At 39.7% G+C, this 12,584-nt stretch overlaps 1 protein-coding gene across 1 annotated transcript; it reads right to left on the minus strand.

Moving 5' to 3' along the window:
* Nucleotides 1–3,549: 3,549 nt before the first annotated feature.
* On the minus strand, nucleotides 3,550–12,344 carry LOC138000987 (TNF receptor-associated factor 4-like). The gene is made up of 6 exons (XM_068847656.1): nucleotides 12,136–12,344; nucleotides 9,554–9,617; nucleotides 8,132–8,230; nucleotides 7,748–7,822; nucleotides 6,933–7,010; nucleotides 3,550–6,040 (listed from the first exon to the last, which is right to left on the minus strand). Exons 1-6 carry the CDS (start codon nucleotides 12,342–12,344, stop codon nucleotides 5,279–5,281), a joined length of 1,287 nt encoding a protein of 428 aa, XP_068703757.1. The 3' UTR covers nucleotides 3,550–5,278.
* Nucleotides 12,345–12,584: the final 240 nt, after the last annotated feature.

Genomic DNA, 12,584 nt, shown 5'->3' on the forward strand with positions numbered 1-12,584 from the left:
TGGGAAGGTGGATCACATTAAGAGATCGGTGTGTCACGTAAATTTAAAAACAATAAGGTGACACACGCCAACCCGGTGTAGCCAACACATCACGCATGTGCACAAATTGTTGGCCCAAGAGGTTGGTTGAAAACGTCCTCTACCATTGACAACTTGTAGTCAAGGTTTGTAGTTTGCAATAATTATAACTGATCGAATTCAAGAATAACATCCGAAACCTTTCTCAACTTTACGACATTTGTAGTTGATTTATGTCTTATGCTTCTCTCTGTCAAAATCACTTTTCTCAATGAAAAGTAAAGTCGATTTTGCCGAGTTTTTTTCGATGTTGTTCAAAAAAGGAAATCGACGTTAGTTTCTGTTGTCTTTTCTCTTATAGATCACAAAAATGACACCATTAAATGTTCAAAATTAGGTGAACAAAGTACGTTTCTCCTTTTATGGGCCGTGTTCAATGAACAGTACGCATCCCTTTGGGGCTTTTATACCGTTTTGTTTTGTTCTGGCTCATTTTAAAATAACGAGTTTAGTTTGAAGTTTAAAATGTCACCGATACATGAACGAAAACTGAATTTGCTAATCAACCGAAGCACATAACCGGTTCTGCTGTTGAGATTTTAACCTAAATCTACTGATTTATACCATTTACTTTTAAATGTAATCAGAAAGCTGTGATAAGGCAAAAATTAATTAATTATTTATGCTCAAAATCATGCAGTCCAAATGATATTTCTTTTTTATCATCACGTTTGCACTTGATTGAATGGTGGCTATGGTTGTGCAGCAAAAAAGTGAAAAAATTATAATTACAGTAAAGAAGACCGTACTGAAGTCCTGCCTCGAGTCTTGGCATTGACATTAGTTTCTCTCTTTAAATTCCAGTAAAGAAATAACTGTGGAGCTCCGCTTTTAGGTTTGGCTACATATATATATTATCTTGATGTTCTGAGATTATATTGGGTGGATGGATGGATAGATGGAAACGTAATGTGCGGGCGCTTCCAACCATTCATTGCAAGACGTCATTGTTGCAAAGGTCACAATGGGTAAAATTCCAGCTCAAATGGTATTTTTTATCAAAAATAAGACACAAACAGCAGTGATAAACATATTGAACTTGTTCATTTTGATTATGACTTGACGTTTCGTATGTGCTCTACATACATTTTCAAAAGTAACCGTTGAAATTTAAAACAGCTATTTATATATAACAAAGCGGATGAGGGGACTGGAACCTAGATTAAGCAAATACTTAACGGTAAAATATATAATAATAATAATAATAATAATAATAATAATAATAATAATAATAATAATAATAACAGAAAAGATTAATAAAGCATCAGCTTTTCACTTCCGACGCTTAAATTAACTGGAGCGTATAAATTTCATGCTTTGGCTTAGATGTTTTTCGGCTCTTCACAGAATGAGTACGGTAGAATTCGTATGGTTGAAACATTTTGCTCCCATGCGATTCAAACCTATTTGTGGCGTTCGCTTGGGATTGATATCATAGTTACATTTCTTTCCGCGCTATTCCAGTGGAGTCTTTTCGTTTAAATAACCCCATTTCTTGTGGTCCTTCGGTTGAACCGATTTAAGGTTTGCTTTATTTTTCAAATCGAAGAAACACTGAGTACGAACGATCGGTTCGCAACACAAAGACATAAAATTAATGGATTTTTGCGAGCTTTGTTTCGCTACTGTCCTAGTTGGGGAGGAACGCGTGACGAAGCCCTAAGAGTGTCTGCGTGGGAGGCTACCGACAAACATCGTTGGCCAACAACTCCCAACATTGCAACATCGTTGGCCAACAACTCCCAACATTGCAACATCGTTGCCAACAACTCCCAACATTGTTGGGTGTTACATGTTGCGTCCGTTTGGACACCCTGGTGCATGTTGTTGCGTGTCACGGTTCAGAGTTGTTGCAAGAAGTTTGAAACTGGTCAACAACTCCCAACATTTCCTTTGTTCCGTGATCGCCGAAGCGATCCGTTTGCACAGCTCTTTCTTTTCAACATTGTTGGGGCCACCACGCACGCGCATTAGATATGGTCTCCATGGAGATAGCAACGTTTTGTTGAAAACAAAATTGCAGCACAATTTTGCAAGTTCCTCAAGTCTTATGGGTCGTATCTTTTCCATAATACACTGCACGTCCTTACATTGTTTGTAAGTTGTTGCATCGGTTTGCATACAACTGCCAACACCATCCAACATCTGCCGAACCAACAACTCCCAACAATGTTGGATTTTAACTTGTTTTTTCAACAATGCTGGGAGTTGTTGCGTCAGTTTGCACGGAGCCATATATGTTCACGTTGTCGTCAAAGCCTACAATTTGGTGATTTCAAGTTGTTGTTTTGTGGAGTACGGCAAAAAATTGCAGGGAAATTCGTGCCGCACGTGCAGCACGATCATTTTTCTTTTTTAACCAATAATATTATCGCGCTTCGTAGTGCTGCCGTTGCCTTAGCCGTCGTCCTCGCTTAAATTCCCCAAGTGACACGAGGACGCCGAAACGTCGATTTCAACTTTACAGCATATGAAATAAAAGCCAATTAAATTAGATGTTTGTTTCTGAAGAGAAGGGAAAACCAAAGTACCCAGAGAAAAACCTCTGAGAACAGAAAAGAGAACCGTGAATACACCGAATTCAAACCACTAGTAATACTGATTCTGGGAAGGGATCACAGGTGTTGTTTGTTCAAGTATGAGGACTAGACAATGGATTCTTATATTTTTCAGTTCTTTTTACTATCGTTGACGAAGGAAAAAACGTCTAAAAATGACTTTTACCTAAGAAATAAGTCAGATTTAGTTGTAAAATTCAGTTACGACCAAAAAATAAGAAACTCTCTGAACTGTACTCCTTTAACTGCATGCTGGATAATAGCCAGCAGGGAAAGCTCAATATATCACCTCTAGTAAACAACCTGGGTTCCACTGAAATTTGTTCTTATGCTATTAGGCGCTTAATTGACAAAGATGAAAGATTTGGAATCTCAAAATAATCTTCAACTTTGGTTAGATGTGCTACGGTTTTTCTCTGGAGCACTCTGATCGCCTGGTTTTCGGTCGGGATTTTACAGTCGGGACACCATTACCATGGAAACGTCGCGTTTCCGTATTTTTTTCTCTCTCCCGGGAAATTCAAGTTGAGGGAAAACATAAGGTGGAATTTAATTTTTCATCATAACAGCACAATTATAGCAAGCTGAATTTAGTTTTACGTGTAAAAGGTTACCTTTCAAAGTTCGCTGATGGAAGACGAAGATTATTACGAACATTCACCGAGCGGAGAAGTTTCCGATCGCTCAAAGAAACGATGCCATATAATAACCAACTTACCAACCACACTTTCTCGGGACCGTACTGGGGAATATTGGCCCTCGGTCGTTTTTGTACGGTCCCCGCTGCGCTCGGTCCGTATACAGCTGCCACGACCTCGGGCCATGCAATGTGTTCCCCAGTAAGGACCTCGCGTTCGGTTAGCAAGACGTTAGTATTGCTAGTTCTATTAATTCAAGGCTCGCGGCCAGCGAATACGATACAAATACAAAATCTTTATTTGAACTCAGTTATAGCAATAGATTACTAATACAAAAGTAATAGCCAGGAGAAAAAAACTAATAAATTCACAATAATGGAAAACTAAAACGTTATACTGAAACTATAAAATGAGTATTTAGAAAAACCAGCCAGCAGCCAATGCATAGGAGCGTACAATTTCATTGCATTTTTGGAATGGCGTTTTTACAGTTTTAGATTGATTTTCCCGCGAAACCAAATCTTTCCAGCCAATCACAAATCTTGCATAAGAAATTATTACCTATGGGATTGAGAATGGTCGCTTGTGAAAATGAACTCGTCTAAAAATAGCTTAATCTGTGAAAATTCTGTGAAAATGCCGTTACATAGACTTAGTATCGGAGTTGTAGAAATAAGAGCAAAGGATACTTAAAGTTAATTATTTCTAAAGGCGCAGCAGTCGTTATTGATTTCAAAAAAGGGTGTATCGCAGGTAATAATTTGACTTGGAGGGGAGGTCGGAAGTTCCAGAGTTTGCAACCAGTAAGAGACAGGGAATGAGGAGGCCCTACCAGGGAGGAAGGGGGGGGGGGGGGGGGGGTCCCGTTTCGCTTGTCTGAATATTAAAAAGTCTCGTGTCGGTGCCTGGTCAATGTTTCACGTTGCTGTCGGAAATTCAACGAAAGGATGTCTGTTGTCGCGATTTCACTTTAAGTGCTGTCGCTACTTTTTAGGCCATGTCGCTTGTCGGAATTTACCCTGGCAGAGCCTCAATGAGGGCCATGTGTGATGGTCCTAACACCAGGAATGAAGAGTGAATGGGTAAGTGGAGCGCAGGTTCATATACAAGTATGATAGCTAAACATGTTGGCAATGTATTGTAATGCAACTTGTAATCTACACTAAAGATTTAAAAGGGAAAACGGAGGATTGTTGATTGTCACAAAAGCATGAAATTATTTTTTTCTACGTTGTCTTTCTCTCTTTTTAGAAGTTCGTCACCAAAGGTTATTGAATCAGGCGATGGCTGGTAGTGCCATATTTGCTCTGATAAAACTAAACCGCCGAAATCAGCGCATTTAAATTGCATCTGGGAATACGTAGAACAAGACGAACTGAGTTTTCCAAGGCTTATGACAATTGTTTATAAAAATAATATCGCAGTTCAATTTAGATTTATATTTCACGTCCGCAAAAATGCCACAAAAAAACATTAGGCTGCGCGAGAACAAAGGCAACAGATAGGTAGACCTATCTTTTATGGGATGATTTTAACTGTTACCCTTTGTCAATCTCCTAAGATTTTATTTTGTCCAACTCTAATTTTAGGGGCGAAATGGTTAAAAACGACTACGTTCATACAAAAACTAGAATGATTTTACTGTTCATTGGGAGAACCCCTTAAGGACGAAAAGGTTAAAAGAAACGTGAATCATGGACTAACTTGCTGAGGCATTTTCAACTTTCTTGTCCATATTTCCAATAACTTTTTTTCTAATCTTCTTAACGGCTTGCCCTTCCCCAAAAAATAATGTCGAGATACGGCTGGGCAAACTGCACTTACTCCAGAGCAACATTCTTTTTGGCAGAGTGGGGGAGTGATCATTATGGTCCTTTTGTTCAAGTTATGGTCCAAAAGTTCTAAAAATGCAAAAAGCCACATCTATATTTGTCCAGGATTGTAGACTTCGCTTCGATGGCCTAAGTTATGTGCGATCGTTTGTTTGTTTGTTTGTTTTCAGTTTCAAGCAACAGTTTCGAATTTTGCTTGAATAAAAATGGTGTCGTCCATAATGTACCTCCGTGTCGTCAGTACATCATGTGGTACGAACGTAATAATTCCCCTACTTTTGTTAAATGAGCGGCCACGGGGCCTCGAGTTCCAATCTTCTTGTCCTTGGCTTCCTGGGGCGGTTTTCGTGATGTTTTCCCTGTCATTTAAATTCTCCTGTTGATCTATTAAGGTAAAAGTTACTCGTTTAGCAAAAGGCCATTTTAAAATGGAATCAAAGTCGCCTTTCTTAACTATGAAGAAAAATGACAAGTGAGTGTTTTTCCCAGTGGAGATACCATTCGGATACAAAAGCAATCTAACATTATAACCACATTCCGCGGTGTAAAATGGATCACTGTGTATCGTAACTACGTCTCCTGCCTTAGCCCGATTCAAGACCTCCTGGAAAGCATCGATCTTCCACGTGTATATGAAAGGTTTATTTTCAAGAGCATTGATCCTCTCTTCATGTTTCTTTGTGGTCTCCTTGAGCTGTTCTTTAGTATTTCGTAGCTCTTCTTCTGTATTCTTCAACTTTGTACAGGCCACGTCAAGGTGTTCTTTAGTATTTTGCAACTCTGTTTCTGTGTTCGTCAACTTTGTGCAGGCCAAGTCAAGGTGGTCTTTAGTTTTCCGCAACTCTTCCTCAGTGCTCCTCAACTTAGTACACATCAAGTCAAGATGATTTCCCATTTCAGAGTGAAGATGAGATTCAATTCCAGGTTGCTGAACCTGCAGTAAAAATATCTTCTCACTAAGTGTAATGAAAGGAAAAGGTTGCACGTTCTATTGAGATGAAATGTGCAGACTTTTAAACCAACCAGTTATAATCGCGATTGTACTAAAAGAGATGTTGCATGTTAACCCCAGCGAATGAAATGAAGAGATTTATTTCAATTTTGATATTGACTCGGGGATACTCGGAAAAAAACCGAGTCCTCCTCTGCAAGAGTCGAAGCTCAGTACGACCTTCCGATTACTAGTTCGGATATTCTGCCATTGTATTTATGTAGGAGACTCTTAGGCCATTCAACTAGGTTCATATGACAACTGTCCCGCCATACTGCTTGGATCTAAATTGTCGAAATGAAGCATATTTGCGATTGCACAGAAAGAGATGTCATATGTAAACCCGGTTTTAATATACATGCAAAAATTTCAGCGTATTGATTGGTTGAGAGCACGTCAATTAATCCTAAACAGAGTGCAGAAAAGTGAAATTAGTGCAGATAGTTGAAATTTGTGCTATAAAAGTGTAATTTTTGCATGTATATCATTAATAAGTAATCGCATGATTTTTCTCGTGTAATTTCGATAAATGAGCACTTGTTAATTTGTTCAAAGATTACAAGTTGCCTCTTTGAAAAAATGTACTGGTGCTTATTTTTTCCAAATTGCACTCGAAATCATGTGATTACCTATACGAATGAAATGAAGAGATTTGTGGTATCATGAAATCGTTGTTTCAAGTCGTCCTGAATCTAAAACGTGCATTAATTGTCTATAAATCAAAAGCGCATGAGAGAGAGAGAGAAAGAGAGAGAGAGAGAGAGAACAGCAATAAAAAAAACAGACTTAAAAATTCAGCGGTATGTGCCCACGTCCTCCACAGTACTTCAAATACCTTTTTGTTGCAGCCTATCTCAGCGTAAGGGCAGGGAATTGGTGCCAGAGAACAGTTATCCTTAGTATGCGATAAAATCTGTAAAACAAATTGAAATTCATTGTTATACGAGAGTTGATTTCACATACAAGTATCACATCCCTAATCGCAGCTGATTTAGTTTTCTTTCAAAAGTTAGTTCACAAATTCGTTATAAGCGAGCCTAGAAGGATTTTGAACATTTGAATAACATTTATCGTTGTTTCTCCCCAATGGATATTCGCTGGACCTTGCCACTCGGTCAAAGAGAAGTAAATTTATCCGTGTGGCCATCGACGGAGTTTGAGCGTGACTGATGCCGGAGAAGTGAGATTTTATCGGCGAGATGTGAGGTAAGCTAGAAAAATACTTTCCAGCCTTTCTTTTATTTATGTACGAGTGACAACTTGGGAAGTTGAGAAGTCGCTTAAGGAGGCTGGAACTAGTTCTCCTTTTTTCAAACAAATAAAGACATTCTGTCCTTAGATACAGTTAGGGTAATCATATCAATTGAAGACGAAATTTGGCCAGGGTATTAAGTACCTGCCCCGGGGCGATGGCCCGAGTTTGGCGAGCGATGGCTAATCTACTATCCCTGGGATACGCACATTTGTGACTACGAACAAAAAAAGAAAGGAACTCGACTGGTTTGAAGACGTGGTATGCCTATGGTTCATACTGTTTTATTCCTCTCTTGTGATTGGCAAACATTGCAGCCTTGGGTTTTGCTTAACGACATGCACTTAATTGAACGTGTAAAAACTGGTATTAGTACTGTATTCTAATTGAAATCAAACCTCCTCTCTTGGGACGAGTTCTCCACAACCATTTGGGCAGTTCACTGGAAGTCTTTTACACTCATTCTCGTGATCCTAAAAATATATGACGTTTCATTAGCTTGCGACAGTCACTATGCAGTGAAGGGAAGTTCTCTTCCAATCTACCGAGCGAGCGCAAACAAATTTTGTTTTTTTCCAGATAAAACAATGGGAAAGATACAATGAGTCCACGATCTTTTCGCCTTTCATTCTAACGCCTAAATTATTTCCTTTAGAAAGGACGTACTGTACGTGAAGGCAAAGAATGCCACGTTGAAAACAGCTTAGATCGAGGTTGTGGAGCCGAGGCGTTGCCAGGGCGATCACAACAAAGGCGAGATTACAATGAGCCCTCATACCAACCTCTTTTGACCTGAGTTCGCCAGTCCATTGACAGCCTCTTGGACAATTGATAACAAACGAACGAACCTTCCTTTCGGTTGCTTTGTCTACGAACATATCCTTGAATCAAAAAAATAAAAAAAACAGCACAAGTAAAGTGAGAAAAAGCTTTTCTATTGTTTTTTCCCTTTTTGCGCAGGGGGGACACAAAGAACATACCGCCAATCCTGCATTCCTAGTCTTGTGCTTGAGCTTATTCACAAGGGCTTTGTGTCGCCCTTATTTGCTAAATATTGAAACAAATACAACTACACAACTCTTAAAACGCACAAGACAAAAAGCCGATAAGCGGGAATAGTCCTTTGAAATGCAGTAACAGGCCAGTTTCTTACTGTCACACGGTATTGGAACAAGCATGGAATGGAGGCTAATACGTGGGAATCTTTCCAGGTGGAAATTCTTTCCCAACCATGAGTCCATCCGTAGGAATACAACCTGGCCCCAGTTGTTCAAAGGCCAGATAATTTTATCCGATAGATAATGACTTAATTATATCTCTCAGATGGTACCGTATTTTGTCGATTAAACGCCGGACCCCGATTAAACGCCGGCCTTGAAAAAACGCCGGGTCAAAACTGCCGATTTTTAATTAAACGCCGGGGGCGTTTAATCGAGAAAACCGTGATTGGCTAAATTAGCAGGCTGTGTTCTATACTACAGCCCGCTAAATTTGAAATTTCGATAAAACATTCTCTAGCATGCTTTTCATGCATGTCTTTTCTGTTGCATAAACATGTAAAGATGTTTGAATCTTGCAAGAAACTATTTTCAAAAGCCAAGAGGTTTTATCGTTTTTCAGATCTTTATGGCGGTTTAACCTTCCGCTTGACTTCAACTAGTTCCCTTCCGTACTGTAAATTACAGACCCTTAGTTTCCCCCTTAGATTTATGGCCCGCGTGCGAAAAACGCGGGCCGTAATTTACAGTACGGCCTTCGAACATGGTTAGTAAGAGATATTCAACAGTTTCAATTCGTGCAAAGATTTAAGTATTTGCTCACGTAACTTTGATTAATACTCTAAGCACATCCAAGTTAAGACGTGTTCGAAAACCTTTGCCAACATTAAACGCAAAGTAAATTTATTTTATACTCTGGATAGCGACTCATCCACTGGATAAAATTATCCCGCCCTTGAACAATTGGGCCCTGGCCAATTGATGGTTTCCATCTGACCTCACGGCGGCCATGTTGATGTACAGAACAATGCAGTAAAATGCCTTTTGGGAATTTGATTCTATTATTATGCAAAACTTGTGGGGCCATTTTCTATTGTTTTGTACACCAACATGGCCGTCTCATCACGTGGATGAAAACCAAGAGTTAGCAATGCACTTGTAATGTTACAAAAGTTAAGTCCTGTTTGCTTAACACAATGAACTTACTTTGTCTCGTGTCAGGACGTTTTGGTCCAGTGGACATGTGAGCTCTTGCCCATCGGCCTCCTGCCTGTTCATTGGAAAAAAAATTATACCATCAAACGAAAATATACCACCCCAAAGTCCCATATGGTTGGGAGAGGCTTGAAAGCCCAAAGGCATCTTAACAAGTTGGAAGGGTGGCCTCAGTGCAAAAGTTACTCCAGCTCTTACCTTTCTTGTCTTGCCCTGCCTTATAAATAGCCTTATAATAATTAATAATTTCTGGCCTCATCACAAGCGTTGGGGAAAGCACCAACAAAGAAATTGCTTCCTCGGAACGATTAAAAAATTAGAAATCATACTTAATTGGTTGATTAATTACACAGAAGTACCAGGCTGTCAAAAAGACTGCGTGCAGATGGGAAGTGTGTCAAGAAAAAAAAAAAAAACTGTCTATTCATGCCAGCCTACCGTCCGCAAAAATTCCAAAAGTTACTAATTAGTTAGGAATATTGCTGATCTTCTGATTTTTTATATTATTCACAGTCCCTTACACACGTTGAAGTCACAAATCAATTTGCACCGCTGTTTTCAAAGAACTATCTCAATGCAAAGACGTTTGTGACGTCAACTCGGTATCAAACCCATTCCTCTTCACTGCCCAGTTATGGACCAAATTATAACCACTTTTCCAGTTTTTTAAAGCCAATGAAAAAGTGAAATTTCAAAATTTAATTTCAACCAAAAACAACACGATGCTTTTGGGACGATCTTATTTTTTATGTTTTGTTTACAAACCTCACCGGTAAACCGGCAGGGTAACCGCTAGTGCTCCACTACGGGGGCCCCCAAGACGTGAAATGAAAACATCCATAAGTAATGATACAAAAATTAAATACAAAAAAGCGATGACAAGGCGAAAAAGAGAATAAAAAAGTTGAAAAGTTTGTTGAGGTGATAGGCACTTTAAGGGACAAGAATTAAAAGATCAAGCCCCGGCAGTCAACCCTAAGGATGTGAGAGTGCGTGACGTCACGTTATTTTGAGACAGTTGTAACGGACTATTCAACTGAACAGGAGTACCCAGCGAAGCGCTCTTCAAGAAAAACCGCTCTTCCACCATTTTTTTCCTGGCTGGCACTCCATTCCATCAACCCTTCTGCTTGCTGGTTGCGTTGGATTTAATTTTGCTCTTTGGCTGCGCACCATTAAATTCCTCTGCTTGCTGGGAAAATTTCCATGAATACTCGCCGAAAACAAATTTTCTGGTTAATTGTTGACTGAAAAGTAGCATTACTGAAGTAGGGATGGTCTTGCCCCTGAAATGATGGTTGTACGTTCGTGCACGTGGTAGCCTGTGTGGCAGACGTATTTGCGGTAAGACAGGTTATGCACGTGGTACCTTAGTGGTCGTAATACAGCTCACTTTGTTGTCATTTTGCTGTAAGCTTTGTTTATCTGTCATTGAGAACGCTAACAAAACCTGAGTGAAGCTTGAAAATCGAGCAGGATTTTGAGGTTGTAGAGCCGTGTAAATGCGATGATTTTTAGCACGATGCTAGCAGAATTATCGACTTTCTACGTGCCAAGGCTGGGAGGCGAGCAACCTTTGGAAGTAGGAGAAATTCGGCTAAATTCTGGAGGCATTAGGCCGTGAGCGGTCTTGGAAGTTGCACGACTGGTCTATTTATATTAAATGTGACGACGCATGGGATCTCAAGAGAAAATCGAAGCGTCCCAAAAACCCATCAAATCACTCAGGACAATAGAAAATAGAAGGTGAATGAACTTTATTTATCTCGCTGTCCATAAAATGGATTTTCGAAAAGAAACATCGCGATTTGAAGTGTTTATGGGGCATTTTCCTCGGTCAGTTGAAAAGGCCTTTACAACTGTCTCAAAATAACGTGACGTCACGCGCTCGCGCATCCTTAGGGTTGTCTGCCTGCCTGTGGATCGGGAAGGTGTTCTTGCTTTTGTGTCATGTTAATGGCATTCAGCAATGCGTTTACATGCTGCTTGTTATAAAAACATGAAAATTCTGTTATTCTAATTTTTCTTTCTCTTTTAACAAGTTGCTTGATATCTGTAGCTGCTAGGAAAGGATCGGCTAAATTCAAATATGTTCTTTGAGTTTTCGCCAAATGCAAATTTCAACCAGAAGAACTCAGAAGTTTACTGTTTGCCTTAGACGTCATGACCGGTAATCTTAGCAGAGAAATAGCGTGACACATTGGTATTCCAAACTGACCCCATGCGAATTCTTGGTTATATATCTTCTTTCGTTAATTAAAAGCATGGCAACCGATCACTTGAATGAAAACCAACGCAAGAGGAAGAACGAGAGAAAATAACGAGGATAGGATAAGCCAGTTAATTTGAAAAATTGAGAAACAAATACAGGACAATCGTTGAGAAATATATTGTCTCCTTACGGCCATGTATTCTTTTGGTCATCAGTCTCGAAGGAACGTTTCGGAGTTATTGTATCAGTTGTATACACTATGACTATACTCTAAATGCAAAATTTCTCCAATTCTCCATCCATGGCAGACGTTATGCAGCGTTTAGAAATGCGACAAGGCAAACTGAAAACGGTTAGTTACCTCATGAAGTGTCTTTCAAGGCACAGTTTGCAGAATCTGTGTCCGCATACTTCGGTTAGAACCGACACTTTTAATGGCAGATGACAAATTGGACACAGCCAATCGTCTTCTATATCTTCCACAAACTCTTCATCGTATCCGCCGAGTGCACAGCTCCCTTCCATTTCTGCCTTGTTCTGATAGAACTCTCCTTGCATCTGGTCACACATGACCCTAACACTTGATAACACCAGTAGCGACCACAAACAATGTTGCGCGATTGAGCATGTCACGCTTCTGAGGAGTTGTATTACGGAAGTGAAGTTTAAAAATAAATTGGTGCCTTGTTTAGCCAAACTAAGAATCCACAAAACGTTGTTCAGCCACGGACAGCAACACCTGTGCTTTCAGTTCCCAAATTATTCGCGAATAATGGTTGCTCAACTATGTTTCAAAGGTGCGGCGCAAGA

The sequence above is a fragment of the Montipora foliosa genome, chromosome 4 (assembly GCF_036669935.1).
Source record: "Montipora foliosa isolate CH-2021 chromosome 4, ASM3666993v2, whole genome shotgun sequence".
NCBI classification, from domain to species: domain Eukaryota; kingdom Metazoa; phylum Cnidaria; class Anthozoa; order Scleractinia; family Acroporidae; genus Montipora; species Montipora foliosa.

Bases quoted from the DNA above. Each gene is read 5' to 3' on its own strand.
- LOC138000987 (XM_068847656.1), bottom strand. From the start codon at position 12,344: ATGTGTGACCAGATGCAAGGAGAGTTCTATCAGAACAAGGCAGAAATG. The intron at 7,823-8,131 runs GTTGGTATGAGG...ATATATTTTTAG, and splicing joins GCGAACTCAGGTCAAAAGAG to GATCACGAGAATGAGTGTAA. The intron at 6,041-6,932 runs GTATTTGAAGTA...TTTTTACTGCAG, and splicing joins AGATAGGCTGCAACAAAAAG to GTTCAGCAACCTGGAATTGA.